Source organism: Notamacropus eugenii, chromosome 6 (genome assembly GCF_028372415.1).
Source record: "Notamacropus eugenii isolate mMacEug1 chromosome 6, mMacEug1.pri_v2, whole genome shotgun sequence".
Classification (NCBI taxonomy): Eukaryota; Metazoa; Chordata; class Mammalia; order Diprotodontia; family Macropodidae; genus Notamacropus; species Notamacropus eugenii.
This window is the reverse complement of record NC_092877.1, coordinates 107,852,368-107,871,612: the sequence shown is the minus strand read 5'-3', so window position 1 is coordinate 107,871,612 and position 19,245 is coordinate 107,852,368. Positions and strand designations below refer to the sequence as shown.

Genomic DNA, 19,245 nt, shown 5'->3' with positions numbered 1-19,245 from the left:
AGAAAAAAAAATGAATGGGAATGTCAAAAGAGAATGAGGAACACTTAATTAAGCAATAAATGAAGTACACAAAAATCAGAGAAGTACTATGAATTATATGTAGTCTTCCAAATGAACCTATATTGACATGACATGAGAAAGAGCTTTCCAACATAAATCTTAAGAAAAACAGGCTTTTCTTAAGGTAAAAGGTAATACAACGTTTCTTTGCATTAACTTCTACCACTTGAAAATACCATATGATCATGGATTTTGACTCTAGAAGCAAATTAGTCCACCCCCTCATTTTATACTGAGACTGAGGCCAGAGAGGTTAAGGGACTGCCCTTAGATTCACGCCCAGGCTTTCTCACTCCAAGTTCAGGACACAACTGCTTCTAAAACCATTCTCATTTTAGCAAGCCCAAACTTCCTACATATTTTGCATTTTGCACAGAGAAATGATAATAGCATCCCTTCAAAGATTACATGGACTTGATGTATTTTTACTCATGTTTATTTGTAGAAACAGATATGCCCAGTACCCCGAATTCCATACTGACTTGCACATCTTTGGAACTGTCTGGTGTGTTAGCTTGGGGAGGAGGAGGAAAAGATGGGGAAAGGGACAAAGAAGGAGTGGAAGAAATAACTCCCAACAAGTTTAAAAGACTGTCTCCATTAGGGAAAAAACATAGTTCATACAGATCATGGAAATCATTTGAACAGTTTGGCATGGTACTGAAGGCAGAAATTTCCATCATTCAATGTGGGAAATCTTAATATATACTTTGTCTGAACTGGTACTTAAATATTGGCACGTTTTTCTCCATAACTTATTTTATCTCTTGTACTTCTCTTCGAGAAGCAGTGCAGTCTGGTGAATAGGGAGTTGTCCTGGGAATTAGGAAAGGCACCTCTGAACCTCATTAGCTGTGTGACTGAGCATCCCAACGCACCCTCTAAAACATCAATTCGCGGAAGTGTTGCAACTCTGCATTGGTCAAGGGAATCTCCTCCCCCACCACAGAACCAATGAAATTACAAATCAATAAAATTATGTCTCTATTCCTAGAGAACATTTAACCCCAAATTTTTTAACCCCAAATCCTTTGAAGACTTTCATCATTCCTTCTATGTTCTACATCAACCCACCAAAAAACCAGAATCCTCCCAAAAAAGAAAAGCCCACTCTATATTACTGAAGACTTCATAGTATTTTAAAGATAAGCAAGGAAGTTGGAGTTATTTTGTTCACACAGTGAACATCAGATTAGCCAAATCTAATACAAATTGTTTGGAATTCAGACCCCTCTCCACTTTCAGAAACACTATCAGAGGAAAAGAAATAAACTCTGCCACAAATCAATGAAGTTGAAAAGCAATCTACAAAAAGACTTCTACTTGAAACAACAGATGGTTTCCTCAGAACTGTCAATACCAATAAAGCTGGAATTACTTACCTAGTCAACACTTTGGTGTGAGAATTGATGACACTCAAGGCTTCCTTGAAATTACCATTTTGGATAAGGCACACCACTTTACAATGCAGAGCAGTTACATCATCTTTGTTGATCTGTAATACTAAATAAAGATAATGTTTTTAGCTCTATTTCTTTTTGAACTTTTCCCTTCCTAACAATAATTCAACAGTCAGTGAAAAAGTGATTTTTCTTCATTTATAATTTGTAAAGAATAATAATACAAATTTATACATCAGGTTTTCAGGATATCAAAATTCAATACTTTTTGTGGATCAAAAACAATAAAAATTTACAATATATGCAATCGAAAGGTAAAACTACTCTAGTAGTTCTCAAACCATTTCATCTTGGGACCCACACCTTGGACCAAACAAGTATACGTTTGTACCCAAAATAACAACAAAAATTTAACAATAATAATCCCACCATTCATAAATCATCTTACTAGTAATTTCACCAAAAAGCCATTCAGGGGCTTACTATCATTCTATTTACAGTCTTTCTGAGGAAAGACAACCTGAAAGAAAAAAAGGCCCAGAGGGATAGATTTTTATAACAAAAGTATACCATCGCTGTGACTAAACAGTTTTACAAGTTTTACAGAATCAATTCTTACTAAGGTGATTTGTTCTGTAAGGTTTGGATTCGGTCAAAGGGCCACACTTGAGGACCTAAAGAGCCGTATCTGGCCTCCAGGCAGCAGATTTTCCAACTCTGTTAAGAAAATCATGGAGACTTGCAACAGACTGGTTGTTCACCTACAGAGACCCTTTGGGATTTAATATTTCAGTCTAAGGACCACTTTAACTTTCACTGGCCAAGTCAGATGGATAATTTCCTGTGGTGTAAATAGATTAAAAAAAAAACTTTTATAAAACGTTGCATGAATGACCAATCTTGGCTTCAGAGGGACAATGATAAAACAGCTCCTCTTCCTGGGTGAATTGTAGTGAATTATAGGTACAGAAAATTACATACAAACTTAGACTATGGAAAGGCTGCAGATGTCAAAGTCATTAGACTATAACAAAGTCATTGTGTAAAAATCAAAAAAGTATCAAAAATGCAACAAAAAACCACTGCATCCATGTTTCCCTAGCTTTGATAGTTATTGGTTTCATGCTTCCCCAAAAATCAAACTCACATTAATTTAAGCCTAATTAGTGACACTAACAATGAAAATCAGTGGCTACTTTTCTCACTGTTTGAAATAACTATAAGGGCTTTCCATACATATAATTAATTTTCACCTTAAATGCAGTGAACAAAAAGCTGGTTAGACAAAAACTACTCTGCCAAACAATTACAAGCACCTGTAACGCATAAGACGACAAAGATACAAAGACAAAAACAGAGATTATACTCTAAATGTGATATTATGTACTTCTAAGTCATATATGATAAATACCAGGTAATTTGGGGTTTCACAGCTGTTATCCAGGGAAGGCCTCTTGTAGACAAAAATCAGAGATTTTAACAGGTAGAAAAGAGAAGGGAAAGAATTCCAGGGTTGGGGATAGATAAAATACTGAAGAACATTTTGTCATGTTGAAGAAAACACAAGACGGCCAGTTGACAGGATGAAAAAATGTATGAGGAGAAACTAATAAATAAGCCTGGAAAGGCATTCTGAAGCCAGGTTATGAAGGTCTCTGAATGCCAGTGAGGCATGTGTATTTTTGTTCCCAGAGGTTACAGGGAACAACCATACGTTACTAAGCAGGAACATTGTCGGACTGTACTTTAAGACTATCGTTTTGGCAACTATACGGAGCATTGGGTGCAGGATAACAATGCGGGAGGAGGGAAGAAATAAGAATTTATATAGGGTTATGTGCCAGACACTGTACTACAAATATTATTTCTTTCATTCCTAACATCCTAACAACCCTGAGAGGTATATGCCATTATTATTCCCATTTTACAGTTAAGGAAACTGAGGTAAATAGAGGTTAAGTAACTTTCCCAGGGTCACATAGCTAAGGCTGGATTTTCCACGCCAGGCCCAGAGCTCTATCCACTGCAAAGTGTAACTGCCTAACTGTCCCAAATCAGGATGGAATTAAGAGGGGAGAGACTTGCACGGAGATGAAGTAGGCAAACTACTGCAACAGGGGCCTGAAGTAAGGTGGGGTAGAGTTCAGTCATCTTCCAGTTGTGTTGGATTCTTCATGATCCCGTTTGGGCTTTTCTTAGCATGGAAGGCATGTTCTGAAGGTAAGGGGCAGTAAGGAATAGTGATTGTGAAGATTCCAGGCTTGCAAACTGAGGTGTGGAGAAGGAAGGTGATGCCCTACAAAGAAGAAGGCAAATTCAGAAGGAGGGTAGATGTGGAGAAGCAGGAGGAAGATTAGCTGTCTCCAACTCGAGTTTAAGGTGTCTACAAGACTCAGATAACAGACAAGATGTCATGGAACATCCTGCTGCTGCTGTGCTGTTAGTAACAGTCACCCCTCCTTCTTACCATTTATGATCACATCCCAAAGTCCACACACAGGTGGTATTTTCCAGGAAGCTCAACACATCCCCCGTTACACTAATGCTCACCCTACCTTGCTCTACTCCTGGGTTAGAGGAAAAGACGGACAGCGGAAAGAACATGGACCTGCAGACACAGAACATAACTTCAAACCTCAGCCTTGCCACTGACCAACCTACAGGATCCCGGGCAAGACTTGGTGACTAGATGGAAATTATTAAGCATTAAGTTTAAAAAGGAATGGGAAGATGCAATCTATGCTCTGTGTTTTAACGCTTTATCTAAGTATTTGACACTTAGTTACAAGACTTTACTACGTAAATAATACACAACAAAGATATTTTGATAAAATAAAAATACTAATACTTAACATTGGATAACCTTCATACTTAAGTTATTATGAGCATCGGTTATTACGAAAGATATTAAAAAGAAGTCCGTGGCTCAAGTATGGGAAAACTTTACTAGGGAGTACACGCTGAACCCCCCAAGCTCAGCCCTCGCTCCCCTTTTGTCCACCCTGCCCTTCAGATCCTTCCACACGTCCCGCCCTGGTCTCCCCAGCTGGGCTATGGCTCCTCCAGGCAGCCTGGCACGGTGGGGGCAGGCTGGCTGGGGAGCCCAGGGCCGTCCGGTTCCCTAGCTCTCTGGGAACTTCTGGTTCCTCCCCCGCGACGTGGGGGAAGCGCTGGCACCGGAGCTCCGCAGCTCGGGGCCGGCAAAGCGCAGACAGGAGAGGGAGGGGCCCGGGGAGGGGAAGAGAAGCCGCGGGGCCTTTAAAGGCCCCCGCCCCCCGAGCTTCCTCCAGATGGGGCGACGGAAGGGAGGCTAAGTACACGTGGCTTAAAGGCGCTGAGGAAGCCAAGTCGGTCGGCCTGGGGCGGGGCGGGGCAGAGCGGCGCGGGGATCTGGCAGGCGGCGGAGAACGGGCCTCATCCCCGGCCTCGCGGCTGGGGTCCCCCGGTCCGTGGCCGCCTCTCCCCTAGGCCTCCCCCGCCGGCGCGCGCCGGAGAGGCCACATCCCCACCGAAGCGGCGGGTGCCTGCCCCGGGCCGGGGGCAGCTCGCGCTGCCAGGGCGCCCGCCGGGGGCACGGCACTCACTTTTCTCCACCGTCTTGAGGGCACGCGTGAAGTCGCCGTTCTGCCCGTTACGATTCACTTCGCTCCACAGGGCAGCCACGGACGCCCCGCCGCCACCACCTCCGCTCGCCATCTTGGAGAATACGCGGAGGTGGGCGGGGACGACCTCTGGCCCCGGAAACGGATTTCTGCGAGGACTTGGGGAGAAGTGGGAACAGGAAGCGAGGCTGGAGCGTTGCTACTAGCACCAGTTCCCAGCGTCCTCTCCGGAGGGTCGCCTCCGAAGCTCCCGCTGACGTGGGCCCCAGCTGGCACAGGTGGTACGCGATTGGATGGCGCGGAGCATGCGTGATCTTGCCCACCGGGTCCGCCCTCCACCCTGGCCCGGCTGGGCTCCTTCCGCCGGCGCTGAGAAGCGGAGCCCGGCCGGAGAGGGCCTGGAAGCTAGGCGGCTTTCCCCCCTTCTCGGAATCCCGTTTTGAGTTTCAGACAGTAAATAGGATTGCTGAGTCCGTCAGCGACACTGAATAGCTATCAAAATACCTTTGTAAACTGCGCAGACTCCAGGTGGGTAATTCCTGCTTTGGCTGAAATACGGTCAAGCCGCCAGGTCGCGTGGGACAGTGACCCCGCGGCCAAGTTGTATGTGAATGTCATGGAATACCATTGTGCTAGGAGAGATGACGAGCAGGCGGACTTCGGAAAAGCCTGGAAAGACTTTCCTATGAACTGATGCTGAGTGAAAGGAGCAGAACCAGGACAGCACTGTGCACGGTAACAGCCACAGGGTGCGAGGACTGTTTCTGATAGACTTAGCCCTTCATAGCAAGGCAAGGACCTGAACCATTCCCAAGGGACTCTTGATACAAAATGCCATCCACATCCAGAGAAAGAGCTATGGAATAGGAACGCAGACTATTTTGTGTTATGTTTCAGTTTGGTTTGGTTTTTCTCATGGTTTCTCCCATTTGTTTTAATTCTTCTATGCAACATGACTAATGGGAAAATGCGTTTAATAAGAATGTATGTGTAGAACCCATATAAGTTTTCATAATGTCTTGGAGAGGAAAGAGGAAAAAATTTAAAACTTAGGGAAATGCTTGTTGAAAGCTGAAAACAAATTAATTTTTTTTAAAAAAAATTTAAGATAAACAAGAAGCTTTCAACAAAGCACAACACCCATCCTTATTAAAAACACTAGAAAGCATAGAAATAAATGGAGTAGAGTCTTCCTTAAAATGATAAGTAGCATCTATCTAAAACAGTCAGCAAGCATTATATGTAATGGGGATAAGCTAGAAGAATTTCCAGTAAGATCAGGGTTAAAACAAGGATGTCCATTATCACCACTTTTATTCAATATTTTACTAAAAATGTTAGCTTTAGCATTAAGAGAAGAAAAAGAAATTGAAGGAATTAGAATAGGCAAAAAACAAACAGCTATCATTCTTTGTAGATGACGTAATGGTAGACTTAGAGAATCCTAGAGAATCAAGTGAAAAACTACTTGAAATAATAAACAACTTTAGAAATGTTGCAGGATATAAAATCCACATAAATCATTGGCATTTCTGTATGTTACTAACAAAGTCCAGCAGCAAGAGATGGAAGTAGAAATTTGATTTAAAGTTATTGTAGACATCATTTGGGAGTCTATCTCCAAAATAAACCCAGGGACTATATGAACACAATTACAAAACAATTTTCACACAAAGTCAAATCTAAATAATTGGAAAAATAATCAGTTGCTCATGAGTAGGCTGAGCTAATATAATAAAAATTACGATTCTACCTAAATTAACGTACTTATTCAGAACCATACCAATCAAGCTACCAAAAAATATTTTATAGAGCTGGAAAAAATAGTAACAAAATTCAGCTGGAAAAAAGGGAAAGCGGCCTAGCTGTACCAGATCTTATATTGTATTATAAAGCAGCAATCATCAAAACTACTTTGTACTGGCTAAAAAATAGAGGGATAGGTCAGTGGAATGGGTTAGGTGCACAAGACACAGTAAAATTAACTATAGTAATCTATTGTTTGATAAAACCAAAGACTCCAGCTTCTGGAATGAGAACTCAGTATTTAAAAAAACTCCTGAAAAAACTGGAAAATAGTATGGCAGAAACAAGGCATAGACCAATATCTTACACCATATACTAAGATAAAGTCAAAATGGGTACCTGATTTAGACATAAAGGCTGATACAAGCTAGTAGAGCAAGGAATAGTTTACCTGTCAAATTTATACACAATGCCAGAATTCATGACCAAGAAGTAGAGAACATTATGAAATGCAAAATGGATGATTTTGATTACATTAAATTGAAAAGTTTTGTGCAGACAAAACCAGTGCAACCAGGAGTAAAAGGGAGGCAGAAAGCTGGGAAACAATTTTTACAACCAGTGTCTCTAATAAAGACTTCTTCATTTCTAAGATATATAGAAAACTGAAACAAATTTATAAGAATACAAGTCATTTCCCCAACTGATAAATGGATAAAGGATATGAACAGGCAGTTTTTTGTAGTCATGAAAAAAATGCTCTAAGTCACTATTGATTAGAGAAATGCAAATCAAAACAACTCTGAGGTACCACATTACACCTATCAGATAGGCTAACATGACAAAACAGGAAAATGTTAAATGTTGGAGAAGATGTGGGAAAATTGGAACACTAATGTATTGTTGGTGGAGTTATGAACTAATTCAACCATTTTGGAGAACAATTTGGAACTATGCATATCTTTTGACCCAGCAATACTGATTCTAGGTCTGTATCCCAAAGAGATCATAAAAAAGGGAAAAAGACCCACATGTACAAAAATATAGCAGCGCTTCTTGTGGTGGCCAAGAACTGGAAATTGAGGAGATGTCCACCAACTGGGGAATGGCTGAACAAGTTGTGATTTATGAATGTAATGGAATACTGTTATTCCATGAGAAATGATAAGCAGGTAGACTTCAGAAAAACCTGGAAAGACTTACCTGAACTGATGCTAAGTGAAGCAAGCAAAATCAGAATATTGTACACAGTAACATCCACATTGTATGATGACTAACTTTGTTAGACTTAGCTCTTCTCAGCAATGCAAGGATGTAAGACAACTCCAAAAGACTTATGATGGGAGAGTGGTATCCATATCCGGAGAAAGAACTACAACACGACTAATGTGAAAATGTTTAATATGAATGTATATGTAGAACCTATATCATATTGCATGCTTTCTTGGGGAGGGGGGAGGAGAGAGAGGAGGAGAAAATTTAGAACTCAAACTCTTATGAAAATGTTGAAAACTAAAATTTTTTTTTTTAAAAAGCAAGCAATTTGAAACATTCACTGCTACATATAAAATCCTGTTTTTGTGTTCTGCTCTATGTGTGTATATGTGTGTGTATAAATTTTTTTAGTAGTTAAGTTCAATATTGAAAACATTTTAAGAGAATTTCAGGGAAATATTAATCAATTCAATTCAAGTTTTTACTAAATGACCAGTATGTAGGCACTGTTCTAGGTACTAGGAAATGAGGATTGAAAGAAGGTATTAGATTTGGCAATTAAGCAATCATTGGTGGCTTTGGAAAGAGTAGTTTCAAATTGAGGGACAAGATTAGAAGCCATGTTGCCAAAGGAGTTGAGGAATGATTAGAGGAAGTGAAGACAGTTTAGCTTGGAAAGAGAGACATTTGGTTGTATTTGTATGCAGCAGGAAATGATGGGAGATGGAGAGAGTGCACAAAAAACTTAGGAAATAGTAAAAGTTTAAGATAGGAGGTGACACTCAATTTGAGCCTTGAATGAAACTGAAAATTCTAAGAGTTGTAGGTGTTTCATTCCAGGTATATGGAACAGCCTGATCAAAAGTAGGAGACAGAATGCTATCAGGGAACTAAAGTAGGCAGGTTTGGCTAGTATGCAATGTGTGAAAAGGAGTGATGTAAAAATAAGCCTGGAAAAGTAGGCTGGAGTCAGACTGTAAAGGACTTTTAATGCTGAAGTGAAGACCTAAACAATAATAAAGAACTTGACTCTGAGTCCCAGAGAGTCTTGACACAATGCCCAAGATTCTGTGATTTACTGAACTACCCTAAATGGGGTCCTAATAAAGGGAAAAGCTAAGATTCATTCTCCCATATTGATGTTCTGTACTTCTGTGATAGCCAAAAAACCTCTTTGGTTTTTGCCTTGTAGCTCTCAGTTTTGGCAAGTTGGCTGTTCTTTGGGCATGTCTTCTCTGACGGCTTAATACCCCAGCTCTGCCCTTTTCTGGATATTTTCCTACCATATACTGGAAATATCCCTGCCCCATGCCAAGATCTCCCCACCAATGCCTAGCACCTCCTTGCCTGTGACATCAGAAATAGGAAGGCAACCGGATGCTCATGAATAAGAACATGCCCTATCACAATAAAGTCCATGATCATCTACTGTGTCATAAAGATACCATGGTAGAGATGGAATCCCAGCTTTCTCACCCATAGACTAGGAGGACTTTCAAAGAGCTGGTGTACCTGTTTATGCAAAGTCCAGAGTCATCCTCTCTGATGGATTGTCACTGACCCCCACATTCTCTCCTACTAGTGTTTGAAAATCCTATACCACGTTCTGACAACCTCCCTGCTTCTATTCTTGATTGCTCTCTCTACCTCTGCTTTTTAATATTAGGCCATGGGCCTTCCCATGTGTGAGTTAAAATGCACCAAAATAAAGGACTGTTGTTTTAATCATTACTGGCCCTGTATTACTCTTTTGTGAAAACTTCCTTTACAACCTTAAACTACTGTTATAGACCAGGATTGCACTTCTGCCAGTGCTATAAATGCTGCTGCAACTATCCTTTATTTATTATACACATATTATACGTTGTATACTTATTTATTATACATATCAAGTTTGCAAGCCTTTATTGTCCTCCACTCCTGGAAACCATTGTGAATGCTTCTGACCACTGTTAATGTCTTCTGATACTGGCAAATATTGTGAGACCTTGCCACTGCCACCTAACTGTACTTCACTGCTTCCCATTGTTTGGGTCTTCTCCAGCAGATGGCGCTAGTTACCTACTCTCCAGGTAACAACATCTCTCCAGCATCTGGATTATGGATGAATTAAACTAAGAGCCTCAGCTGATATCACTTGTTGGCTATGTTCAAGTGCGAATTCTTTATCAGTTAAAAGTTGGACCAGATAGCCTCTGAGGTTCCCTCTTACTCTAAAAGTTTGTGAGTGCAAACCTGAAGGGGTTCATTACCAATAAGTTGATCAGTTAATGAATAATTTGGCCATGGTAATCCATGAAACAATTTAAATGACCTTCACTCCCTCTTTTGGTCCTACATTGAAGGTGATTAAAAAAAGAAGATAAGCATATCACATTGCCAAATCAAGGGATAATAGGTGGATAGTCCACTGGTGTCCTCTTAATATCATGAGAAATTGAGACCTCCCCCCCAACCCCCCAGCATAGTGAGTGGATTCCCTGTGTTAGACTTACGGGATAACTTGGTCAGCAGCCACAACCAGTGGGCAGGCATGGATGAGTGTGGATCTGCATTGTTGAAGAGAATATCCAAATTTATGAGATCAGATGTTTTTGAGCATATAGATGATTCCCAAATTTATATCCCGACAGATCATGCTGTGAATGGTGATCACTGCCACCAGTTTTAACTTTTGCTACAAATCCAACTTGCCCATCATTGCTCCAACACTCTGTATAGACTCCAATGCAGTTTTTCCACTGTAAACCTTCATTTGTGAAAAATTCATTGACTTTAAGATATATATCTTTCCCTTTTTGTGCCCTTCCAAAGGGTGGCAAAACAATAATTCCTCGTGTATGCTTCCTTCATAAGCATCTTACATAAAGCAATAACTATGCCATATTAGAAATATCAGTTGTTTCAACTAACTGAATTGCAAATTTTGGGTTGCCCTTGAGCCTAGTAATAGGCTGCTAGAATTGGCCATTAATAATTTCAGAAATTCTTTTGGAAACAGTATCATTCAGTATAGGAATTTTATGAATTTCATCCCTATACTTTTTTCCCATAAACTATTTCTGACATTTTAATAGCAGCAAAAAACATGAGATCTTCTCCTTTTGTGTAGGACTTTTTAGTTTTTGCAATTAAATAAGAAATTTTAGTAATAAACTTCTCAAAACAATGTTTTTCTTTATTTGAAGATTTTAAAAATCATGGAAAATATCCCTTTGGTTTATTGCATGCTACATGCTTGGTATTAACATATCATTTTAGTTTGGGTGGTTTCATGCTCTCTGCAGCCAAAACTTCATTACAAACTAAGCAAAGAGGTTTTTCTGTACCATCGTCATTATTAAAAGTAAACTCATTTTGCAAAAACAATTTGACGTATTTTCTTTTTCTTGTCAATTTTGCAGCAAATGACATAAGATCTATCATGTAGGGCTTTTTAGTTTTTGCAATTAAATATGAAATTTCAGTAACAAACTTCTCAAAACATTTTTTTTATTTGAAGATTTAAAAAGTCATGGAAAATATCCCTTTGGTTTATTGCAGTATGCTGCATGCTTGGTATTAAAATATCATTTTAGTTTGGTTGGTTTCATGCTCTCTGCAGCCAAAACTTCATTATAAACTAAGCAAAGAGGTTTTTCTGTACCATCATCATTATTAAAAGTAAATTCATATTGCTAAAACAATTTGACATATTTTCTTTTTCTTGTCAATTTAGGTGTACTACTACCTGGTAGTGAAGGCTCTGCCACGTTGTCATCAGTATTTTTACCGCTTCTGTCTAAATTATCCATAACTGAAAAATATTTTTCTTCTAAAATATAAATATTGCTATTAATTTTTAAAATACTAGTTTTAGTTTATAAAATTATATTTGTGCTTAATTTTAAAAATTGGTGTTTATACTTATATACACATATAGAGGTCATGGTGGAGAAACATTGTTAAAGGACTTTTGTTTTTACTTGCTGCAACTAAACATTTAAGTTTTTGTAAAAAAAAAAAAAAGATAACAGAAATTTTTCAGATCAAACATCCTAACACAATACAATCCAAAAACATACTAATTTGATATTTACATGATGAGAATGACAGAAAAATATTAAAAGTCTTTATTTTCTGTAATTAAGCTATTATATTTCTGTAAGAGCAGAAAACTTTGTATGTGCTGTAAAAACACTGCAATTCATTAGCCAAAGTGTTTCTGTTAGCATTTGTTGGCCTTGCATGGGGTGGACGGCATTTGTAGTGCAAAGTGCATGTTGTATGTTCAGAACCAAGGCTGATGTGAAGTCACACAATGCAACACAGGCAGGCACTGACAAAAACACCTTTGATTCGTTATGCATTTGATATTGAATTGTTGGTTTTGCATATTCAGAAATGTTTTACTGTTGCCTAATTTTTCGTGACACATTCAGTTACACAACCCCATATGGGGTTGTGATCCACAATTTAATAAGCACTTCTCTATACCACTGATATATAGAATTGGTTATGGGGCAGCTAAGGGGCACAGTGGATGAAGCGCCAGGCCTACAGTCAAAATGATTCATCTTCCGAAGTTCAAATCCAGGTTCAGACACTGACTAGCTGTTTGACTTTAGGCAAGTCACTTAACCCTGTTTGCCTCAGTTTTCTCGTCTGTAAAATGACTTGGAGAAGGAAATGACAAACCACTCCAATATCTTTGCCAAGCAAACCTCAGAGGGGGTCACAAAGAGTTGGACACAACTAAACAGCAAAAAGAAATAGAATTGGTTAAGGCTGTATCACCAGAATCAGAATTCTTCAGTCAAGATGATACTTAGAGCAGTTTACAGTCAAATTCTGAACAGGGTTTAGGATAAAAGTTCCTAGTTGTGACACTTTCTTATGTTATGATTAACAGTTTTTTCCTCCCTAGTAGAATTTAGAGGTAAAGGCCACCTAGGCAGAAAATTTCTTTTTCGCTGATATACTGCCTGTTTCCGTTATCCCCATCTACCTCAACTCTACACCTCTCAGTTCCTATTTTCTGGAACTTTATTCTGCTGTTAAGAAATTGTTCATATTAGACCTCTTCCCATGTTGCATCCATAGAAACTTGGATTGCTCCCCGAAGCCAATGATTCTCTTTTTTGTCCAAGAGTTCAGGGCCAACCTCAGGCTTCTCTTTCCCAAACCATTGCCCCTCTACTTGCTCTCTCAAACACCCTGGGCCTCCCAGTTCAACAACTTCTTGAAGTCCTAAGGTCCAAATCTTCACTCTACCCCAGCCACATACTGGGATGATCATATCTGTGATCTTACCATCATCTACAACTATTCATCCTCGATACAAAACTCCCAAATTCCTTACTCAGATCATAATCTCTTATATTTTCATCTCTTACCTCCTCACTCCTGCACTCCTACTAAACCTTCCCTTCCTCACCACACTGGGAAGCCCCATTAAGATTTGGTGAATACCGGTTACGGCCTAGAAAAGATACAGAAGGATGATACACACACGCACGCACACACACACACATATTTTGGAGGAGTAGACAATAGATAGAGCTAGGAAGAAAAGATATGAAATAATGTAGACTACAAGACAATTAAATGTTAAATATGTTAAATTGTTTTTGTAACACACACCATCAAAAAGTCATCAGTAAGGCAAAGAGAAAAGCAGCTTATTAAAACTCTAGTTTCTCCAACACTATCCCCTCATTCTTTTGAGAAAGGTTTTGGTTAACCACATTTAATCTTCTTCCATTAGTAACACCTTAGAAAATCTGCCACATTTCCAAAGGCATCAATGAATCCTCTTCTTCCAGTCAGGGGCAATATCGAAGCCCTAAGGATTAGTGGAAAGGTTCCTTAACTTCCACTTTTACTTTCATTGGGTTTCTGTGGATGATTTTTGAAGAGTTTGTGTTTTTGTCTCAGTTCTTCCATTTTTGAGGCCAAAGTCTTCATGTAGTCATCTCTACCCAAATAGATTTCCTCTAGTTGCTGTCCTTCTACTATTTCCTTTACCTTCTTGGAAGTATTAATGACTTCTCTGACAGCTTTCAGCTCTTGGCTATAGAGAGTCAGGGACTCACACACAGACTGAAATAACAAGCCATATTGTTTGATGTTAAGTGCTGAGGACTTACTATGTTTCCTCCATTCAGTTTCATAGACATGGATAAAGGCAGTGATCAGCTGGTGGAAATCTGAAAGGGTCAGATGGACAGTTTGGCCCATGTTGCTGCTGCTTTTGGTAGGCATTTTCCCTTGTAGGGCTGGAAATTCTTTGAGCTCCTCAAGCATTTCAGTGAGCTCATTCAGTTTCTTAGAAAGTTCCTTCACCTTGCTCTCTTTTGACTTTAGATTTTCTTTTGTCTTCAAGTGGTACTCGATGTCCAGTGGCAAAGGGCTCACTTTGGGGTCTAGGATCTCCTGGAGATGTGAACTGAACAGCTTGTGTAGCAGCTTCTCATTTTTCTTCACTAAGTTGTTGAAGTTCTCTGCACTTGAGAAGTTGGCATATCTAGGACCCAGACTTCTGACCAGATCTAGTAACTGATTAAAGAAATAGAGCTGCCTTTTCACATTGCCATAACCCTTGATGAGATTCTGGTCATTTGGTCCACACAACATCAGTTCGTGACCTATTCTTACCAGCTCTAATATTTTCTCTTTAGCTTGGGGGCCCTGAAAAATGGCAAAAACTTCTTCAAAGGGAGGATACAGCCTTGCAAATAACCATTCCAGAATAGTCAAACGGTAAATTGAAGGGCTACATAGCAACTGTTTGATTGTTTTCAGTTCAGTGATATAAAGACCCTCAAGAAAGGGACATTTTATGTCCCTAAGCCTCTTGAACACATCCAGAACCTCCAAAGTAAGACAAGGGTCCTCCTCTTCTTCATCCTTTTCTAATTCCTCTACTGCGTCTCCCTGCTCTTCCTTTTCTGCTGTCTTTTTTCCTTCTCCTTCTTTCTTCTCCTCTTTTTTCCTGTTCATTTGCCAGGCAGCCACTCTTTCTCCACTACTGCCCCACCTGTATGGCCAAGACTCTGCCATCTTTCTGGACTCCCTACCCTGCCTAATCTAGGGTTCTACTGGCAAAACTGGCCTTTTCATTGGTTAGAGTGAACACTCATTGTGACCAAGTCACTCTACCCCTCCCTACTTTCCTGTTCTATCCCCCTGCCCTGGACTAATTTTGTTTCCTTCACAACTTTCAGAAGAGTTAAGGAGATGATCTGTACACTTAGCATGAATCCTGTTTCCCAAGTTCGGCCACCACACACGCCTTTACAAACACCAATTCTGTGGTACTGCATGTTGAAGATAGTCATACAACCATCTTGACTTGACTCACTACAAATTCATGTTATTTCATATTAGAGATCAACTGGGTCTTCACTGCTGTAGGCCAATGCAGTCGTGGGGAACCTGTAACCTCAAGGCCACATGTGACCCTCTATGTCCTCAAGTGCAGCCATTTGAATACAAACTTCACAGGATAAATCCCCTTAATAAAAGGAATTGTTCTGTAAAACTTGGATTAAGTCAAAAGGTCTCACCCAAGGACCTAGCAGGCCACATGTGACCTTGAAGCTTCAGGTTCCCCACCCTTGGGCCAATCCTTTTACTCTTTCTGATTGATTCTCTGTCCACAAAGCATCTATTTAGAACCTTCTGTTCTTTGATTAAGGAATTATACTATCCCCAAACTACACCCTTCCTTGTCAGCAGAAGTTCTGGAAATGATGGGTGCTAGTGGTTGAACCCCAATTCCAAGATCACATTTCTCCCTAGCCTCAAAAGACTACTTGACAGTTTTCTCTCCAGGCCCAGGACACTATGCCTAGCAATAACTCATGAGTAGGCCCCAGGAGGACAAACTATCTTTCCCCATCACAAGAACAAGCTGACCTCTGAAGAAATTCTCTTGTAAAAACAGGACTATGCTGTAACCACAGATATCACGTATTTATTCCCAAAGTTATCATATTCAGTCTAGAGGTCAAGCTATAGACATCAACTCTCAAAGTTGTCTTGTTGCAGACATAACAGACCAAGAAAATACACCCCTGAAAAATCACTACCCATGGTTTCCAGTAGTGAATGATGCTTGTGACCAAGGTTGTAAGTTATCACCTAATTAGCATATCTGCCAGATAAATGCACTTTTCCTATATAAGCTTTAGCATCATTCCTGTCAAGTTGCAAGTTCCTTAAGCTCTGCCCACCATATTGGCATATAATAAATCTTTGCCAACTTGACTTAAAGAATGTTTGAATCTGTGAATTCATTACAGATGACCCTCTCCTGTACTTCAATCCTTGAGGTGTCCCTGAACCCCTTAAACCACATCGGAAATCTATATTAAAACAAGTACCATCCAATTGTATCTGTAGGACCAGGGCTTTCTTCTTTTAACCTTTCTCTGTACAAGACAGTTAGCACAGTCGTGCATATATATATACTTTTAAATTAATTGATTGGTTCTCCCTCCTCCTGATCTGACTGCTCCTTCTCCAAACTAACCCCTCTCCCCAACTCTGTAGGATGTTGCACTAATTTTTAACACCACTGTGTATTATGTTGGCCACTGATAGTCTCTTCCTTACAATGACTGTAACTCATCGTAAGCTCTAGTGGTTACAAGTGGACCAAAATAGGCCTTCTTCTACCCCTCCTCCCAAATCTGATTAGGAGACCAGATATCACTCAAGACTTCTATTGAGCTGAAGTATACTCCCTGTCCCAAAACATTAAATGTTCCAAAGGCTCTCTTGCTCTCTTCTAAAACAAAACAAATAATCACCTATATTTATATAAAATACCTACTAATATCCATTTTTATTCATTAATGTAAAATTGATTTCCTTTAACTCTGGTTAAATGCATTAGTTATTAAGCATGTCTGGTCTAATGCTGAATGACAGCTCAGAAACTGACATAATGACATTAATGAAAAGGAAGAGATAGTGCTCCACTGCCCCTACCTGATTAAGAGCTCTACTATGGTTTTGTAGCCCCTGTCCTTCCATATGGCTTTCTCTATTTCCCCTGTCCTCTTCTCTTTTCCCTTTTTCTCCCCTTCCCTCCCTTCCACTATACTGTCCAGGGGGACTTTAGGACCTAAAGGCATTCTGCTCAAAGGAAGGTAAGTTTTGATGGCTAAGGACCATTAAACCCAAATCACCGTAGCTCTCATTGATTGGCCAGTCATTGTTTGGACCCTGATTGGTTCAGAGTGAATGTAAAAAACAATTATTTTTTTTTGGCCAGAAACCTTGAGGGTCTTCCCCTCTCAGATTAATTTTTTTGACTAGGCAATGAGGCCATTCTCTGCCTTATTTCTTTTTTGTTGTTGTTTATTTATTTTTAGTTTTCACCATTCATTTCCACGAAATTTGGAGTTCCAAATTTTCTCCCCATCTCTCCTCTCCCCCCACCCCAAAAGACCGTGCATTCTGATTACCCCTTCTCCCAAACTGCCCTCCCTTCTATCACACCCTTTCCTTTCCTATCCCTATCTTCTCCCTTTTCTATGGGGCAAGATAGATTTCTATACCCCATTACCTGCATTTCTTATTACCCAGTTGCATGCAAAAACAATTCTCAACATTTGTTCTTAAAACTTTGAGTTCCAACTTCTCTCCTTTCCTCCCTCCCTACCCACCCCTGTTGAGAAAGCAGGAAATTCAGTATAGGCTATATATGTGTAGTTTTCCAAAAGACTTCCATAATGGTCATGTTGTGTAAGACCAACTATATTTCCCTTCATCCTATCCTGTCCCCCATTTATTCTATACTCTTTTGACTTTGTTGCTCCCCAAAAGTGTTTACTTATAATTACTCCCTCCTCTCATTTGACCTCCCTATCATCCCCCTAACCCACTTATCCTCTTTCCCCTACTTTCCTGTAGATAGATAGATTTTCATGATAAATTGAGTGTGCATGTTATTCCCTCCTTAAGCCAAATGTGATGAGAGTAAGCTTCACTTTTTCCCTCTCACCTCCCCTTTTCCCCTCCATTGAAAAAGTTTTCTCTTGCCTCTTTTATGAGATAATTTGCTCCATTTCATTTCTCTCCTTTTCCTCCCAATATATTCCTCTCTCACTCTTTAATTTTATTTTTTTATCATCCCATCCTATTCAACTCATCCTGTGTCCTCTGTCTATATGTGTGTATATATTATCCCTCCAACTACCCAAATACTGATAAAAGTCTCAAGAGTTACAAATATTATCTTTCCATGTAGAACATGTAAACATGTAAACAGTTCAACTTTAGTAAATCCCTTATGATTTCTCTTTCCTGTTTGCCTTTTCATGCTTCTCTTGATTCTTGTGTTTGAAAGTCAGATTTCCTATTCAGCTCCGGTCTTTTCATCAAGAATTCTTGAAAATCCTTTATTTTATTGAATAACCATTTTTTTCCCCTGAAGTATTATACTCAGTTTTGCTGGGTAGGTGATTCTTGGTTCTAATCCTAGTTCCTTTGACTTCTGGTATATCCTATTCCAAGCCCTTCTATCCCTTAATATAAAAACTGCTAGATCTTGTGTTATCCTGACTGTATTTCCACAATACTCAAATATTCCTAAGAGTTTCTCTTTTCAGATCTCTTTCAGGAGGTGATTGGTGGATTCTTTCAATATTTATTTTACCCTCTTGTTCTAGAATATCAGGGTAGTTTTCCTTGATAAATTCATGAAAGATGATGCCTAGACTCTTTTTTTGATCATGGCTTTCATGTAGTCCCATAATTTTTAAGTTGTCTCTCCTGGATCTATTTTCCAGGTCAGTTGTTTTTCCAATGAGATATTTCACATTGTCTTCTATTTTTTCATTCTTTTGGTTTTGTTTTGTAATTTCTTGGTTTCTCATAAAGTCATTAGCTTCCATCTGCTCCATTCTAACTTTTAAAGAACTATTTTCTTCAGTGAGCTTTTGAACCTCCTTTTCCATTTGGCTAATTCTGCTTTTTAAAGCATTCTTCTTTTCATTGGCTTTTTGGACCTCTTTTGTCATTTGAGTTAGTCTGTTTTTAAAGGTGTTATTTCTTCAGCATTTTTTTGGGTCTCCTTTACCAAGCTGTTGACCTGCTTTTCATGATTTTCTTGCATCATTCTCATTTCTCTTCCCAATATTTCCTCCACCTCTTACTTGATTTTCAAAATCCTTTTTGAGTTCTTCCATGACCTGAGACTACTGCATATTTTTTTGGAGGTTTTGGATGCA

At 39.5% G+C, this 19,245-nt stretch overlaps 2 protein-coding genes across 2 annotated transcripts in view; both read right to left on the bottom strand.

Annotated features, from left to right (window-relative positions):
• The window catches only part of SRP72 (signal recognition particle 72), a 42,705-nt gene extending 34,925 nt beyond the window's left edge, over positions 1 to 7,780 (bottom strand). The window contains exons 1-2 of the mRNA XM_072620834.1: positions 5,045 to 7,780; positions 1,443 to 1,563 (exon numbers count right to left, since the gene is read on the bottom strand). Coding sequence (XP_072476935.1) covers positions 1,443 to 1,563; positions 5,045 to 5,156 — 233 coding nt within the window. The 5' untranslated portion in view covers positions 5,157 to 7,780. The remainder of the gene's footprint in view (positions 1 to 1,442; positions 1,564 to 5,044) is intronic.
• A 5,857-nt stretch (positions 7,781 to 13,637) lies between these two features.
• LOC140511649 (HAUS augmin-like complex subunit 7) lies at positions 13,638 to 15,158 on the bottom strand. The gene has a single exon (XM_072620836.1). It carries the CDS (start codon positions 15,062 to 15,064, stop codon positions 13,871 to 13,873), a length of 1,194 nt encoding a protein of 397 aa, XP_072476937.1. The 5' UTR covers positions 15,065 to 15,158; the 3' UTR covers positions 13,638 to 13,870.
• Positions 15,159 to 19,245: the final 4,087 nt, after the last annotated feature.